Genomic DNA, 15,721 nt, shown 5'->3' with positions numbered 1-15,721 from the left:
AGCTGTCTGTTCAGACTACGTCCAACCTCAAGTTATCCGGCACCGATCCGGATACTTACACCGTCACATCTGACATTCACCTAGGCAGGATCCCACTGATCTCCTGCCGGCCGAAGCCTTTGGGTTTGGAACTTCTGCGCTCCTCGCGAGGCAGATTACTTCGGTAAAAGTCGCGTAGAGTGCGCCACGGTAGAGACTCGGAGACTACCAATAACCCATCAACCTCAGAGGCAATCGCTGATGGTTGACCCACCAAAACCCGGTAGTTCTAAGGAACCACCTCGGAAATCGGTCCGACTCCAGGACCAAACCGTCTCGGAGAAGAAAGCTGGCAAGCTGCCAACCCAGGAATCTCCAGAGACTTCATCCCCACGAGAAGAAGAAGAAGATGAAGACGAGGAGGATTCGGTACCAGTACTGACTATGAGAGACCTCCATAGGCAGATGGCCAGCTTGGTTGACCAAGTCCACCGACTGACCCAAGAAAACGCCGAGCTGCGGAGTAACGTAGTTCTTACCACCGAATCCCCACCGATAACGGCCGAACCACCTTTTAGTCCATCTCCAAGGTACACTTCGACCACCCCCGAGCCTCTACGTGTTAAACTCAGTGAGCGTACGCCCGCTATAGAAAGCTTAAGCGATGGCGTAGATCCTACCTTCCGTCAATGGCAAGCTTCGATAGTAGATCGACTCGAAATCAACTCGGATCACTACCGGAGTGAGCGAGCGCGAATGGCACTAGTGTGGGGCCACACCACTGGTATCGCGAAGGGATACCTAGAACCTCAGTACCTATCCGATTCGGACGGGTATCGGTTCCAAAATGCGGAGGAAATGATTGCGTTACTCAAATCATACTTCGTATCTGGCAATGAGCAAGCAGAGAGTCGTGCGGCTTTCCACCGACTGCTCATGGACAAGAGAGAATCGTTCCCAGCGTTCAAGGCGCGTTTTATCAGTGCCGCTATCAAGGGATCCGTATCCCGTTCGGAGTGGCCCTTCTACCTCTAGGAAAAGATCACTGTCAGCCTACGGGTTCCCAACCTTGGATTTCGACGATCCTGGGGTAACTCGTTTGAACAGATGGTAGAACATCTCACCGCCTATGACATGGAACGGAAAAACACTCCAATCGGAGTAGGTTCGGAGCGACGGACTACCTATGCTCCAACGGCGAAACCTAAGCCAGCTATCAATCACACAAGGGAGCATCGTCCTATCCCTTACGGGGCAAGCCCCGACCCCGCTCCGACCCCACCCCGGGCTGCCTCAAGTGCGCCTAGGCCTGCTTCAAAGACACCAGTGCCAGAACGCCAAGCTACTCCTAGCAACTGCTACAACTGCGGTAAGCCTGGACACTTTGCAACTGACTGTCCAGTCCCTCGCGTAAGGGAGATAGAAGCATTAGAAGAAGAAGATATGTTCGAAGAAGCTGCAGAATATCAGTCGGACGAGGATTGGATGGGAAAAGGCGAAGCCTAGGAAAACGCTCCGCCCTAGGCATAAACAAGTATGACCTTGCCAAGATTGATCTGTCACACTTATTTGGAGGAAAGCACTTCCGAGTTCCCACCGTTCTTTGCTCGAAGGGCTACGGCGTCAGTCTGCAATCGCTAGTTGATACTGGAGCCCAAGGGTTCTTATTTTTAAATTCTGCAGTTGCTCGTACTATCTCTAGTTCGCTTTAGGTTCCTATCCGACGGCTACCCTTTAAGATTACAGTTAAAGGATTTTAAGATCAGGTTCAAATAAGGGTAAATCAATATATCCGGTTACACCTCTCTATCGATGGCCGCAAGGTTTACAACTGCCCTTTCGTTATTATGGATTTAGGATCACAGGATTGCATTATTGGGATTAAGTGGCTGCGCCGCTTCCAGCTTCAACTAGACACGGTTCGGAACCGAATCGTGTGGCCAGCCAAGTACCCAGCAACTTATGATCCTGCCCCGCCCATTTTAGTGCAGTTGAAACAACCAGCTGTCGACGCCGAGGTTGAGAAGGACATTGAGAGACGCAACGCTCTCTGGGAGAAGGACGACTATCGGAGAAGAAACAGCCCAACCACGGCTAGTATCCAAAGAATCCGTGGCCTTCTTCGACTTCCAAAAGCCCGTCCTCTACCGCCCGCACCTAACCCTGTACCGAAACCTATCCGACCTGCACCTTCTTCCCCTCCTTCACCCCGCATCTCACTTATCTCTGCCAACGCCTTCCACTACACCATGAAACGCAAGGAAAACGAGTTCTTCACGACAAGTATCTATGAGATCGATCGTATTTTAGAGGAGAGACGACTAAAAGATGATCCTGAAAATGCCAAGTTAGTTTAGGACCGACTTCTGTTCGTCTACTATCCGTACCGAGACGTGTTTAGCAAAACGGCAGCTGATTAGCTACCTAAACACCGCCCGTACGACCATAAGATCGTTCTTACCGAACCTCTGCCGAGTTAGTTCAGTCCCCTGTACAAGCAGAGCACCGAAGAGCTCTAAGCGACTAAGGCGTTCGTTATGGAGAACCTTCAGAAGGGATACTTTTCCCTAAGCTACAGCCCTTTCGCCTTCCTAGTCCTATGTGTTCGGAAGCTAAACGGAGACCTACGCATCTGCGTGGATTACCGCAAACTTAATGCTATTACACGCAAGGATGCGTATCCAATCCCGCGTATTGATGAGCTACTTGCTCGTCCTCATAAGGCTCAGATCTTCACTAAGCTTAATATACGTGCGGCTTTTAATAAGATCCGGATGGACCCTGACTCTAAAGAATACACTATATTCCGTACACGTTACGGAACGTATAAGACTAAGGTACTGCTCTTCGGGCTGTGCAACGGTCCGGCAATCTATTAGCGATATATGAACGATGTGTTAATTGATTACCTGGACAACTTTTGTATCGCCTACCTAGACGATATCCTTATCTACTCTGAGTTAGAGTCGGACCACATCCAACATGTGCGCAAGGTACTAGAAAGGCTACGACAAGCAGGACTCTAAGTTGACATTAAGAAGAGTGAATTCTATGTTACTTGTACGAAGTACCTAGGATACGTCCTTACCAATAAAGGCCTAGAGGTGGACCCTAACAAGGTAGAAGCCCTCCGTAACTGGGTCCGGCCTACCACCGTTATGGGTGTGAAGTCGTTCCTAGGTTTTATAGGATTTTACTGGCAATTCGTTCTAGAATACTCGTGAATTACTAAACCTATTATCGCACTCTAGAGCCCTGCGAAACCTTTTGTATAGGATTTGGATTGCGACCGCGCCTTTAAAAGGTTAAAAGCAGCCTTGCTAGCAATCCCCACCTTATATTACTACCACCCAGAGTATGATACTAAGGTAGAGACAGACGTATCTGATGGTGTTGTAGCTAGAGTACTATCTTAGAACTAACCCAATAGCTTATAGTGCCTAGTAGCCTTCTTTAGTAAGGTCCTATCTAGATCGGAGCTAAACTAGGAGATACACGATAAAGAGTTATATACTATTATTATAGTATTCGACAAGTAGAGATCTAAGTTAGCCTCTACTTACTCCTAAGTCCAAGTGTACTCTAATCACCGCTCGCTAGAATACTTTATAACTACTAAGATTCTAAACGCCCGATAAGTGAGATAGGCTAAACAGCTCGCCTTGTTTAACTTCTACATCTAATACACGCCCGGCAAGGACAACGCTCGCGCTAATATCCTTAGCCGTTGGGAACAGAACCTGTAGAACTTAAGGAATGCCCAAATTAATAACCGTTCGCGGGTTCTTCTAGGACCACACTAACTTAACAACCAAATTAACTCCGAACTCGCCAAGGCATATATAGAACAACTATCTAAGTAGGCTACCTCGCTGCTAGTAGTTGAGCCTACTTAGGAGACTATGTTCCTGGACTCTCTTGAGCTAATCGAGCTTCTATTGCAGCAAAACCGTATATCGTTTGAGAAAAAGCGCTGTACTCTCCCTAATAAGTACTGAATAGAAAATGGACTATTACTCTACTCGAACCGTCTCTGCGTGCAGCTAGACTCCCCCGTGTGCACGCGACTGATCTGAGAGGCCCACGATTAGGTCTCATCAGCCCACCTAAGTGCAAAGAAGACTTATTAGCTACTATCTTGGAAATACTATTAGAAAGGTATAGAAGCTACCTATAAGAGATACGTGCGGAACTATCTAGCCTGCCGTAAAGCCCATCCGAGACAGACCTGAGTCCCAGAGCTAATTCACCCCCTTCTAATTTCTAACTGGCCAATACAACACCTCTGTATTAACTTTAAGGAATTCTCTAAGAATAAGACTAGATACAATTAGATTATGGTCGTGATCGACTAGTTGTTCAAATAGGCCATCTCTATCCTATATTATAAAATAATTGACGTAAGGGGTATGGCCAAACTCTTTATCTAGTGGGTGTACCGATTCGGACACACCCCAGAGATAATTATCTCTAATTAAAGACTATAGTTCGTGTCTAGTTTCTAGTCCGAGTTCTATCAGATCCTAGGTATTAAGGTTAAGCTATCTACCGCCTATTATAAGGAAACTAATGGTTAGATAGAGATTATAAATAAGTACATTAATTAGAGACTACGTCCGTTCGTAACCTACTACTAGAATAACTAGAGTAGGCTGCTGCCTCTAATTAATCATGCCCAAATTTCCCTACCTCACTCTTCTATCAGCATGTCTCCATATCAGATCCTTTACGGATCCGTACCCAAGCAAAGCTAGGACTAGCAGCATCCAACTAGTATCCTTACCCCTACTAATAAACTTAATCATAAGGATGCTCTAGCGCTTACCACCCGCATACACGCCACATAGAATACCGCCAAGCAGCAGATAGAGAAGACCCAGAACCGGATGCGATCCGCCGTCAACCGCCATCATCGCCCTGTCGATTAGGACATTAGCGATATAGTGTTCTTAGATACTAAGAACCTAGTAATCGACCGTCCAAGTCGTAAGCTGGCCGCTAAGTAGGAGGGTCCCTTTAAGGTCCTAGAGAAAGTTGGCCACTCGTATCAACTTCAACTACCAGTAGGCTCCCGTATCCACAACGTGTTCGCTCTGGACCTACTATATAAGGACCCCCAAGACCCCCTCCCAGGACAAGAAGCTCCTAAGCCTCCTAGTGAGCCTATCCAAGGTGTAGAAGAGTGGGAAGTAGATTAGATCCTTGCTAGTAAGTTATATCGTGCTAAGTTAAAGTATCAGGTGAGCTAGATCGGACATAATCCGGATCCTACCTAGTACCCCGCCTCCAACTTCATAAGAGCTCCTTATAAGCTTAGAGAGTTTTATGAACAAAACCTATCAAAGCCGGGACCTCCTCAGGCCCTTAGCTAGTAGATTCAAGCTTAGGAGAAAGGTATAGACAATATAACTTCGCTGCAGGATAATCAAGTGTAGAGAAAGAAAAGAAAAGTAGGTATAGAATAAGCCGAAAGTCACCCGAAACAGTCTCTCGCGCTAGCGTGGAGGAACTGCAATAGAGAGGTATAAGAACAGTCTCACAGCTATAGGACTAGCTGTCTACTAAGAGAGGGGTAGTGTAACGATGTTACAACTTCGCCATGTATCGGACCAATCCCAGAGCTGGATCGGAGGTAGTACTCGCCGCTCTCTTCATCAACCACTCGTTGTGAGGTCGGATCCGATTCGGATCCGACTAAGATAAGTATATAAGGAGACACTCCCTGTAGCTAGCTCTGTAGACTTTTGATATCCTTTCGTACAAGGCCTATAGGTGTCTATTCGAATCAAGGCTCGTTTGATGTCCCACGCACTCCCATATGCCTCTGAGTGACACTACCGCCGATACTGATCCGAGTAGTCTTGCCTGCGCCGTTACATCGTGCTGATCACCCGGATTATGTTAGAGATTAGCTGATTAGCTTATATCTCTAACAAGTAATAGCTATTAAGTGCGTTAACGCGTCTAGCTAGTGTCTTCTACTATTTATAATACTATCTAGTAAAGTCTACTAGGCTGCCTAGTATAAAGAACTCCTACTTGACTAGACTATTAGCGTATTAGATAATAGCTAGACGATAGACGAGCTTAGTATAGAGTAGGTGAAATACTTTAACTAGTATATAGCCGCTTATATAGCTAGAGTCTATTATCTTCTTATTCTAGACAGATATAGTAGCTACGCTATACTAATTTAATTAGTACTGTAATGGGCTGCGCCCGTGGAGTGAAAGCACGTGATTGTATCACGTGCCCACATCACGTGCCTATATCACACCGCTTAGTTAGAACTTACTCGTACGAAGATGTTACAAGTAACAAGAAGGATCCTCTCCTTAACAAATGACGAGATGGCTGAAGGCTTATGGACGTCCACGTTAGAAGGTAATAATCATCGCGGGGCCTGGGTCACGTGATGTGCTATCCCGCCAAGACAAGATATCCCGCCAAGCATGGGATGGCAATGGGATTAGGGATAGTATGCTATCACAGACATCCCGCTAAGGAGTAAGAAAATAGGATGGACGGGATGGCAGGACTAGAAGTAATAAGGATATAAGGATAGATAGATTTCATTATTACTCTCGTTGTGGTTAACTTAAATTATACTTTCTTACTAGTATCTTTACTTAATAAGATTATTATAAGTTAGTCTATTAAATAGATTAGTCTTATTAAACCCTCCTTAAGTACGCCAACTCCACTGTATTGCTAGATAAGCCTTACGGAACACTAACGTAATACTCACCTGCCTTAGTGCGGACTAGAATAGAGAAGTATAGACCCTTACCCCGTGTAACACTTTAACCACCTACGGATCTAGTGGAAGGAGGATTAACTAGTAGCGTCCGAATAAGATTGAACTATGTTAGGAAATTTAAGCGAATATGTTCACATCCTAGGCTTGGCGCCTAAGGGAGATATTAATATAACTAGTAGTACCTAAGGAGGAAATAACGAGCTAGCGGTAGGGAGCCCTGAGTATAAACTTATTAATCTTAGACGTAAGAGCTAAGCCTAAGTAAGGTAGATAGCTAAGTTGCAGAATACGATTAACTAACTTATAGGTTAACTAATGGCCACCCTAAATGAGAAACTACTTAAGAAGCTGAAAATGGCAACCTTAGAAAAGTACGATAGAAGTCGCACTGAGTTGCGGACATTTCTTACTAATATTAATTTATATTATGAATTTAACGAAGTACCTAATAACTAAGAAAAAATCCTTATGGCCAGTACCTATATAAAGGGACGAGCGTTAAGCTAGATGCAGCTATACGTGGAGGACTATCTATTAGATATTAAAAAAAGAGGAATAAAGAACGAGACGCGTGCCTTATTCACTAGTTAGGCCGAGTTTAAGAAAGAGATAGGATATATCTTTAGGGAAGTAGATACTTAGAACTAGGTAGAGAAAGCGATAACTCGCCTAAAGCAGACTAGTTTAGTATTAGCATATACAGCTGAGTTTAAGCAGCTATAGGCACGAATTAACTGAGACGACGCAGCACTTCGAACGGTGTTTAAAGCAGGTCTAAAAGAAAATGTTAAAGATAGACTTATATATTACGATAAACTAAATACGCTTTATACGCTAATTAAGTTAGCGATACGTATTAATAATAGACTATAGAAAAGAAACTAACAAAGAAAATAATCCTAGCTAGTAATAGCTAATATAAGGAAATAGCGTAGCTAGTTTAACAAGAATAGCGACACTATTATAACTGGTAAGGTACAAGATAAGTCTAAGGACAAGAATAGAAAACTCTAAGAATAGTATAATAACGGACTCTCTATAGAAGAATGTAAGAAGCGTTATAATAGTAAAGCATGTCTCTAATATAGTAAAGTAGGACACTTTTGTAGAGATTACCTAAAAAACGAAGTTAGATAAGAAGCGGTTAAGATTGGGATAATTCGGATACCAACACTATACCTAACTAAGAAGCCAGATAAAACCCTTAGCGACCTAGACCTGTATAAAAAAGTAAGATAAGCTACTAATGAGGCCTTTAAGCTAGTATAAGAGGTAATAGAACTCTAAGACTTTAAGTAGAACGTACTACTACTAATAGATTAGCAGATTAAAGGGGCTGAAGTACTACGCCGCCTAAGAAACTAATAGTGCTGGATTTACGGAACTAATGCATATTAAGCTAATGATTATAATATTAATAGATAAGTTATAATCTTGGGACCCTGAGTAGATAAGATTGTCTGTAGGGCTGCCCAGAAATAACCCAGATTTAAAGAACCTAATGACGAGAAGATACCTCAGACGTTTAAGAAACGGATGGAGCAATACGAGCGCCTATGTTAGGTCGACTACCTAAGATAGTATAATTATTACTTAAGGAAGCGAGAAGAAACTAGAGATAATAAGAATAATTGCTGCTATACTAATTTATAGTATAACGAGTGTTGCGTACAGTATTGCTACATACACTAGCCTAGAGAAAAGGAAGCTTATGAAGAGTTATACTAGATTAAGTGCACGATTAATTGCTAATTCTACAAAGAATAGTAATAGAAAGCTAGAAGGGTAGACGACTACTACTGTAACGATGTTACAACTTCGCCATGTATCGGACCAATCCCAGAGCCGGATCGGAGGTAGTACTCGCCGCCCTCTTCATCAACCACTCGTTGTGAGGTCGGATCCGATTCGGATCCGACTAAGATAAGTATATAAGGAGACACTCCCTGTAGCTAGCTCTGTAGACTTTTGATATCCTTTCGTACAAGGCCTATAGGTGTCTATTCGAATCAAGGCTCGTTTAATGTCCCACGCACTCCCATATGCCTCTGAGTGACACTACCGCCGATACTAATCCGAGTAGTCTTGCCTGCGCCGTTACATTATATCAAAAGTCTCGTCCTAGCCGGTGACGGCTTCAAAACAATATTGCAGCTATTTGTTGAAGACCACGTCAATCCCCCAAGATCCGGAGTCGACCCGGACTTCCACCGTTACGTCCCACATTCACCTAGGCAGGATCCCACTGATCTCCTGCCGGCCGAAGCCTTTGGGTTTAGAACTTCTGCGCTCCTCGCGAGGCAGATTACTTCGGTAAAAGTCGCGTAGAGTGCGCCACGGTAGAGACTCGGAGACTACCAATAACCCATCAACCTCAGAGGCAATCGCTGATGGTTGACCCACTAAAACCCGGTAGTTCTAAGGAACCACCTCGGAAATCGGTCCAACTCCAGGACCAAACCGTCTCGGAGAAGAAAGCTAGCAAGCTACCAACCCAGGAATCTCCAGAGACTTCATCCCCACGAGAAGAAGAAGAAGACGAAGACGAGGAGGATTCGGTACCAGTACTGACTATAAGAGACCTCCATAGGCAGATGGCCAGCTTGGTTAACCAAGTCCACCGACTGACCTAAGAAAACGCCGAGCTGCGGAGTAACGTAGTTCTTACCACCGAATCCCCACCAATATCGGCCGAACTACCTTCCCGCCAATCACCAAGGTACACTTCTGCCACCCCCGAGCCTCCACGTGTCAAACTAAGCCGTCTTATCTCATCCTCCATCAGCCAATTAAGTGATGGGAAAGATCCCACCTTTCCCCAGTGGCAAGCCGAAGTAGAAGACCGACTTGACCTAAACTCGGACCACTTCCCTACGGAACGCCACCGGATGGCCATGGTATATAGCCACACGTCGGGTGATGCCAAGAGATACCTCGAACCCAAGTACCTATCAAAGACGGAAGGGTACCGGTTCAAGAATGCGGAGGAAATAATCGAGCTGCTTAGATCATACTTCGTAACTAGCAATAAGCAGGCGGAGAGCCGAGCCGCTTTCCACAATCTACTTATAAAAGATAGAGAGCCGTTTTCAGAGTTCAAAGCTCGTTTTATTAGTCTCGCTATTAAAGGACATATATCGGAACTAGAGTGGCCCTTCTATCTCTGGCAGAAGATTAGCCCAGCTTTGCGAGTTCCTAACATGGCTGTTAAGCGTTTCTTTGACAGCTCCTTCAATGAGATGTGTAAACATCTCACTACTTTCGAATTAGAACGACGATCAGCTCCTATCGTAGCACAATCAGAGCAACGGACCACCTACACTTCAACTGCGAAGCCTAAGTCAGCTACCTATTAGACAAGAGAGTATCGCCCACCCACGCACGAAGTAAGGTCCAACCCCGCTCCGACCCCACCTCGGGCTTTCTCGAGTGTGCCTAGGCCTGCCTCTAAGACACCAGTACCAGAACGCCAAACTACTCCTGGTAACTACTACCAATGCGGTAAGCCCGGACACTTTACGAGCGACTGCACAGTCCCTCGGGTAAGAGAGATAGAAGCTTTCCAAAAAGAAGAGGTGTTTAAGGAAGCTGCAGAATACCAGTCGGATAAGAACCGGTCGGGAAACGACGAAGCCTAGAAAAACGCTCCGCCCTAGGCATTCACAAGTATAACCTTACTAAGATTGATCTATCACACTTGTTTGGAGGAAAGCACTTCCGAGTCCCCACCGTTCTTTGTTCGAAGGGTTATAGTGTCAGCCTGCAGTCGCTGGTTGATACTGGCGCCTAAGGGTTCTTATTTTTAAATTCTGCAATTACTTATACAATCTCTAGTTCACTTCAGGTTCCTATCCGAAGACTTCCCTTCAAGATTACAGTTAAAGGATTTCAAGATCAGGTTCAGACGAGGGTTAATCAATATATCCAGTTGCACCTCTCTATTAATGGCCGCAAGATCTATAACTGCCCATTCGTTATTATAGATTTAGGATCACAGGATTATATCATTGGTATTAAGTGGCTACGCCGATTCCAGCTTTAATTAGATACGGTTCGGAACCGAATCGTATGGCCAGCCAAATACCCAGCAACATATAATCCTGCCCCACCTATCCTAGTGCAGTTAAAACAACCAGCTATTAACACCAAGGTTGCGAAGAATATTAAGAGACGCAACGCTCTCTAGGAGAAGGACGACTATCAGAGAAGAAACAGTCCAACCACGGCCAGTATTCAACGGATCCGTGGCCTTCTTCGACTCCCCAAAGCCCATCCTCTACCTCCAGCACCCAACCCTGCTCCGAAACCTATCCGACCTGCACCCTCTTCCCCTCCTTCACCCCGCATCTCACTTATCTCTACCAACGCCTTCCACTACACCATAAAACGCAAGGAAAACGAGTTCTTCACGACGAGTATCTATGAGATCAATCGTATCCTAGAAGAGAGACGACTAAAGGATGATCCTGAAAATGCTAAGTTAGTTCAGGACCGACTCCCATCCGCCTACTACTCGTACTAAGACGTGTTTAGCAAGACTACCGCTAATCAGCTACCTAAACACCGCCCGTACGACCACAAGATCGTTCTCACCAAACCTCTACCAAATTAGTTCAGTCCCCTGTATAAGTAGAGCACCAAAGAGCTCTAAGCGACTAAGGCGTTCGTCATAGAGAACCTTCAGAAGAGATACTTTTCTCTAAGCCACAGCCCTTTCGCCTTCTTAGTCCTATATATTCAGAAGCTAAACGGAGACCTACGCATCTGCGTGGATTACCACAAACTTAATGCTATTACACGTAAGGATGCGTATCCAATCCCGCGTATTAATGAGCTACTTGCTCGTCCCCACAAGGCTAAGATCTTTACTAAGCTTAATATACGTGCGGCTTTTAATAAGATCCGGATAGACTCTAACTCTGAAGAATACACCACATTCCGTACACGTTACAGAACGTATAAGACTAAGATACTACCCTTCGGGCTGTGCAACGGTCCGGTAACCTATTAGCGATATATAAACGATGTGTTAATTAATTACCTAGACAACTTCTGCATCGCCTACCTAGACGATATCCTTATCTACTCCAAGTCAGAGGCGGACCACATCCGACATATGCGCAAGGTACTAGAAAGGCTACGACAAGCAGAACTCTAAGTCGACATTAAGAAGAGTGAATTCTATGTCACTCGTACAAAATACTTAGAATACGTCCTTACTAACAAAGGCCTAGAGGTAGATCCCGACAAGGTAGAAGCCCTCCGCAACTAGGTCCGACCTACTACCGTCACTAGTATGAAGTCGTTCCTAGGCTTTATAGGATTTTACTGGCAATTCGTCCTAGAATACTCGCGAATTACTAAGCTAATTATCGCACTTTAGAGCCCTGCGAAACTATTCGTATAGAATCTAGAATGCGACCAGGCCTTTAAAAGGTTAAAGGCAGCCTTACTAGCAATCCCTACCTTATATTACTACTACCTAGAGTATAATACTAAGGTAGAGACGGACGCATCTAATGGTGTTATGGCTAGAGTACTATCTTAGAACCAACCCAATAGCTTATAGTGCCTAGTAGCCTTCTTTAGTAAGGTTCTATCTAGATTAGAGCTAAACTAGGAGATACATAATAAAGAGTTATATACTATTATTGTAGCATTCAACAAGTAGAGATCTAAGTTAGCCTCTGCCTACTCCTAAGTTCAAGTGTACTCTGATTACCGCTCGCTAGAATACTTTATAACTACTAAGATTCTAAACGCCTAATAAGTAAGATAGGCTGAACAGCTCGCCTTATTTAACTTCTGCATCTAATATACGCCCGGTAAGGACAATGCTCGCGCTAATATCCTTAGCCGTCGCGAGCAGGACATGCAGAACTTAAGGACCGCCCAAATTGATAACTGTTCGCGGGTCCTTCTAGGACCGCACTAACTTAACAACTGAATTAACTCTAAACTCGCTAAGGCATATGTAGAATAACTATCCGAGCAGGCCACCTCGCTGCTAGTAGTTGAGCCTACTCAGGAGACTATGTCCCTGGACTCTCTTGAGCTAATCGAGCTTCTGTTGCAGCAAAACCGTATATCGTTTAAGAAAGAGCGCCGTACTCTCTCTAATAAGTACTGGATAGAAAATGGACTGTTACTCTACTCAAACTGTCTCTGCGTGCAGCTAAACTTCCCCGCGTGTACGCGACTGATCTGAGAGGCCTATGATTAGGTCTTATTAGCCCACCTAAGTGTAAAGAAGACTTATTAGCTACTATCTTGGAAATACTATTAGAAAGGCATGGAAGCTACCTGTAAGAGATACGTGCGGAACTGTCTAGCCTACCGCAAAGCCTATCTGAGACAGACCTGAGTTCTAGGGCTAATTCACTCTCTTTCGATTCCTAACTGGCTAATATAACACCTCTGCATTAACTTTAAGGAATTCTCTAAGGATAAGGCCGGATACGATTAGATTATAGTCGTGATTAACTAGTTGTCTAAATAGGCTATCTCTATCCCGTGTTATAAGATAATTAACGTAAGGGGTATAGCTGAACTCTTTATCTAGTGGGTGTACTAATTTGGACATACTCTAGAGATAATTATCTCTGATTGAGGACTACAGTTCGTGTCTAGTTTCTAGTCTGAGTTCTATTGGATTCTAGGTGTTAAGGTTAAGCTATCTACCGCCTATTATAAGGAAACTAATAGTTAGACAGAGATTATAAATAAGTACATTAATTAGAGACTACGTCTATTCGTAACCTACTACTAGGATAACTAGAGTGAGCTGCTGCCTCTGATTAATCGTGCCTAAATTTCCCTACCTTACTCTTCTATTAGTATGTCTCCGTATTAGATCCTTTACGGATCCGTACCTAAGTAAAGCTAGAACTAGCAGTATCTAACTAGTATCCTTACCCCTACTAATAAACTTAATTATAAGGATGCTCTAGCGCTTACTACCCGTATGCACGCTGTATAGGATACCGCTAAGCAGTAGATGGAGAAGGCCTAGAACTGGATGCGATCCGCTGTTAACCGCTATCGTTGCTCTATTGATTGGGATATTAGCGATATAGTGTTCTTAGATACTAAGAACCTAGTAATCGACCGTCTGAGTCGTAAGCTGGCCGCTAAGTAGGAGGGTCCCTTTAAGGTCCTAGAGAAAGTTGGCCACTCGTATTAACTTTAACTACTAGTAGACTCCCGTATCTACGACGTGTTCGCTCTGGACCTGCTGTGTAAGGACCTCTAAGACCCTCTCCTAGGATAAGAAGCTTCTAAGCCTCCTAGTGAGCCTATCCAAGGTGTAGAAGAGTGGGAAGTAGATTAGATTCTTGCTAGTAAGTTATATTGTGCTAAGTTAAAGTATTAGGTGAGCTGGATTGGATATGATCTAGATCCTACCTGGTACCCCGCCTCCAACTTTATGGGAGCTCCTTATAAGCTTAGAGAGTTTCATGAACAAAACCTATTAAAGCTAGGACCTTCTCAGGCTCTTAGCTAGTAGATTCAAGCTTAGGAGAAAGGTATAGACGATATGACTTCGCTGTAGGATGATTGAGTGTAGGGAAAGAAAAGAAAAGTAGGTATAGAATAAGCCGAAAGTCACCCGAAACAGTCTCTCGCGCTAGCGTGGAGGAACTGCAATAGAGAGGTATAAGAATAGTCTTATAGCTATGGGACTAGCTGTCTACTAAGAGGGGGGTAGTGTAACGATGTTATAACTTCGCTATGTATCGGACCAATCCCAGAGCCGGATCGGAGGTAGTACTCGCCGCTCTCTTTATTAACTACTCGTTGTGAGGTTAGATCCGATTCGGATCTGACTAAGATAAGTATATAAGGAGACACTCCCTGTAGCTAGCTCTGTAGACTTTTGATATCCTTTCGTACAAGGCCTATAGGTGTCTATTCGAATTAAGGCTCGTTTGATGTCCTATGCACTCCCATATGCCTCTGAGTGACACTACCGCCGATACTGATCCGAGTAGTCTTGCCTGCGCCGTTACAACTACTATAGTACGATTTCCACTAAAGAATATATAGTAAAAAACTGTAGAATGTATAGAGCCTAAGTATGGAAAACGCTAGTAGAGTATAATAAACTCCTATAAACGCATTATAAGAAAGGATACGCTATATACTAATAATAGTTCGAGAATACTTAATAGGTAGGTAACTACTACTATAGCACTCTATTAGCGAATAATTATAAGGTAAAGGATTGCCTAATTTATAAAAGTAGGAGGCTGGAACTAAGAAAGAGAACTACGTAATAGAAGACACCTTATAAGAATATCTATTAGAGCTTCTGCTATAACGACTAGTGTACGATATACTATTCCGCTAAGACAGGCGAAGGCTACTTCCTAAGGAAGAAGGGAAGCAGGTAGTTAAAAAACTAGGATACTACTAGGGATAGGGTCACGCTGGTAAAGGTAGTCCTAAAACGACTCTTAGATAAGTATAGAAAGTAGGAGCAAAAGAATTATAATTAAAAGCTATAGTACTTATAGACGGATATAAGGTGCTAGCGCTTATAAATAGTAGGGCCGCACGAACTGTTATATCTCTATAAGTAGTGGAAGGAAATAATATACCCTATTAGAATAAGAAGATACTAATGCGAGTGGTATTAGCCGACGATAGTTCTACGATATACGGGAACGGTTAAATCTGACTTAAGACTGAGGTAGTAACGTTACGCCTAGTGTTACACGGGGTTGGGTGCTGATACTTCTCTAAGCTCGGTCCGGGTTAGGGCGAGTGAGATGGGATGAAGAGCTCCGTGAGGTTGTCTGGCGATTCGTAGTGGAAAAGAGTTATGGATGTAACCGGGTTTGACAACGCTAATCTATTGGATAGACTAACATGTAACTATCTTGTGAAGTAACAATACTAGTAAGAAAGTACAATTTGAGTTGACCACAACGAGAGTAATAATGAAATCCATCCATCCTTATATCCTCATTGCTTCAGTCC

General features: G+C 43.9%; 2 protein-coding genes across 2 annotated transcripts; both read left to right on the top strand.

Moving 5' to 3' along the window:
* Nucleotides 1-240: 240 nt before the first annotated feature.
* Nucleotides 241-1,014, top strand: COCSADRAFT_159893 (uncharacterized protein; the record flags this gene model as incomplete). The annotated part of the gene is made up of 1 exon (XM_007701244.1): nucleotides 241-1,014. One exon carries the CDS (start codon nucleotides 241-243, stop codon nucleotides 1,012-1,014), a length of 774 nt encoding a protein of 257 aa, XP_007699434.1.
* A 507-nt stretch (nucleotides 1,015-1,521) lies between these two features.
* On the top strand, nucleotides 1,522-2,426 carry COCSADRAFT_315828 (uncharacterized protein). The gene has a single exon (XM_007701243.1). It carries the CDS (start codon nucleotides 1,827-1,829, stop codon nucleotides 2,334-2,336), a length of 510 nt encoding a protein of 169 aa, XP_007699433.1. The 5' UTR covers nucleotides 1,522-1,826; the 3' UTR covers nucleotides 2,337-2,426.
* The last annotated feature ends 13,295 nt before the right edge of the window (nucleotides 2,427-15,721 follow it).

The sequence above is a fragment of the Bipolaris sorokiniana genome (assembly GCF_000338995.1).
Source record: "Bipolaris sorokiniana ND90Pr unplaced genomic scaffold COCSAscaffold_6, whole genome shotgun sequence".
Lineage (NCBI taxonomy): Eukaryota > Fungi > Ascomycota > Dothideomycetes > Pleosporales > Pleosporaceae > Bipolaris > Bipolaris sorokiniana.
Note: the sequence above shows the minus strand (reverse complement) of the source record. Positions and strands in the feature narration are given on the sequence as shown.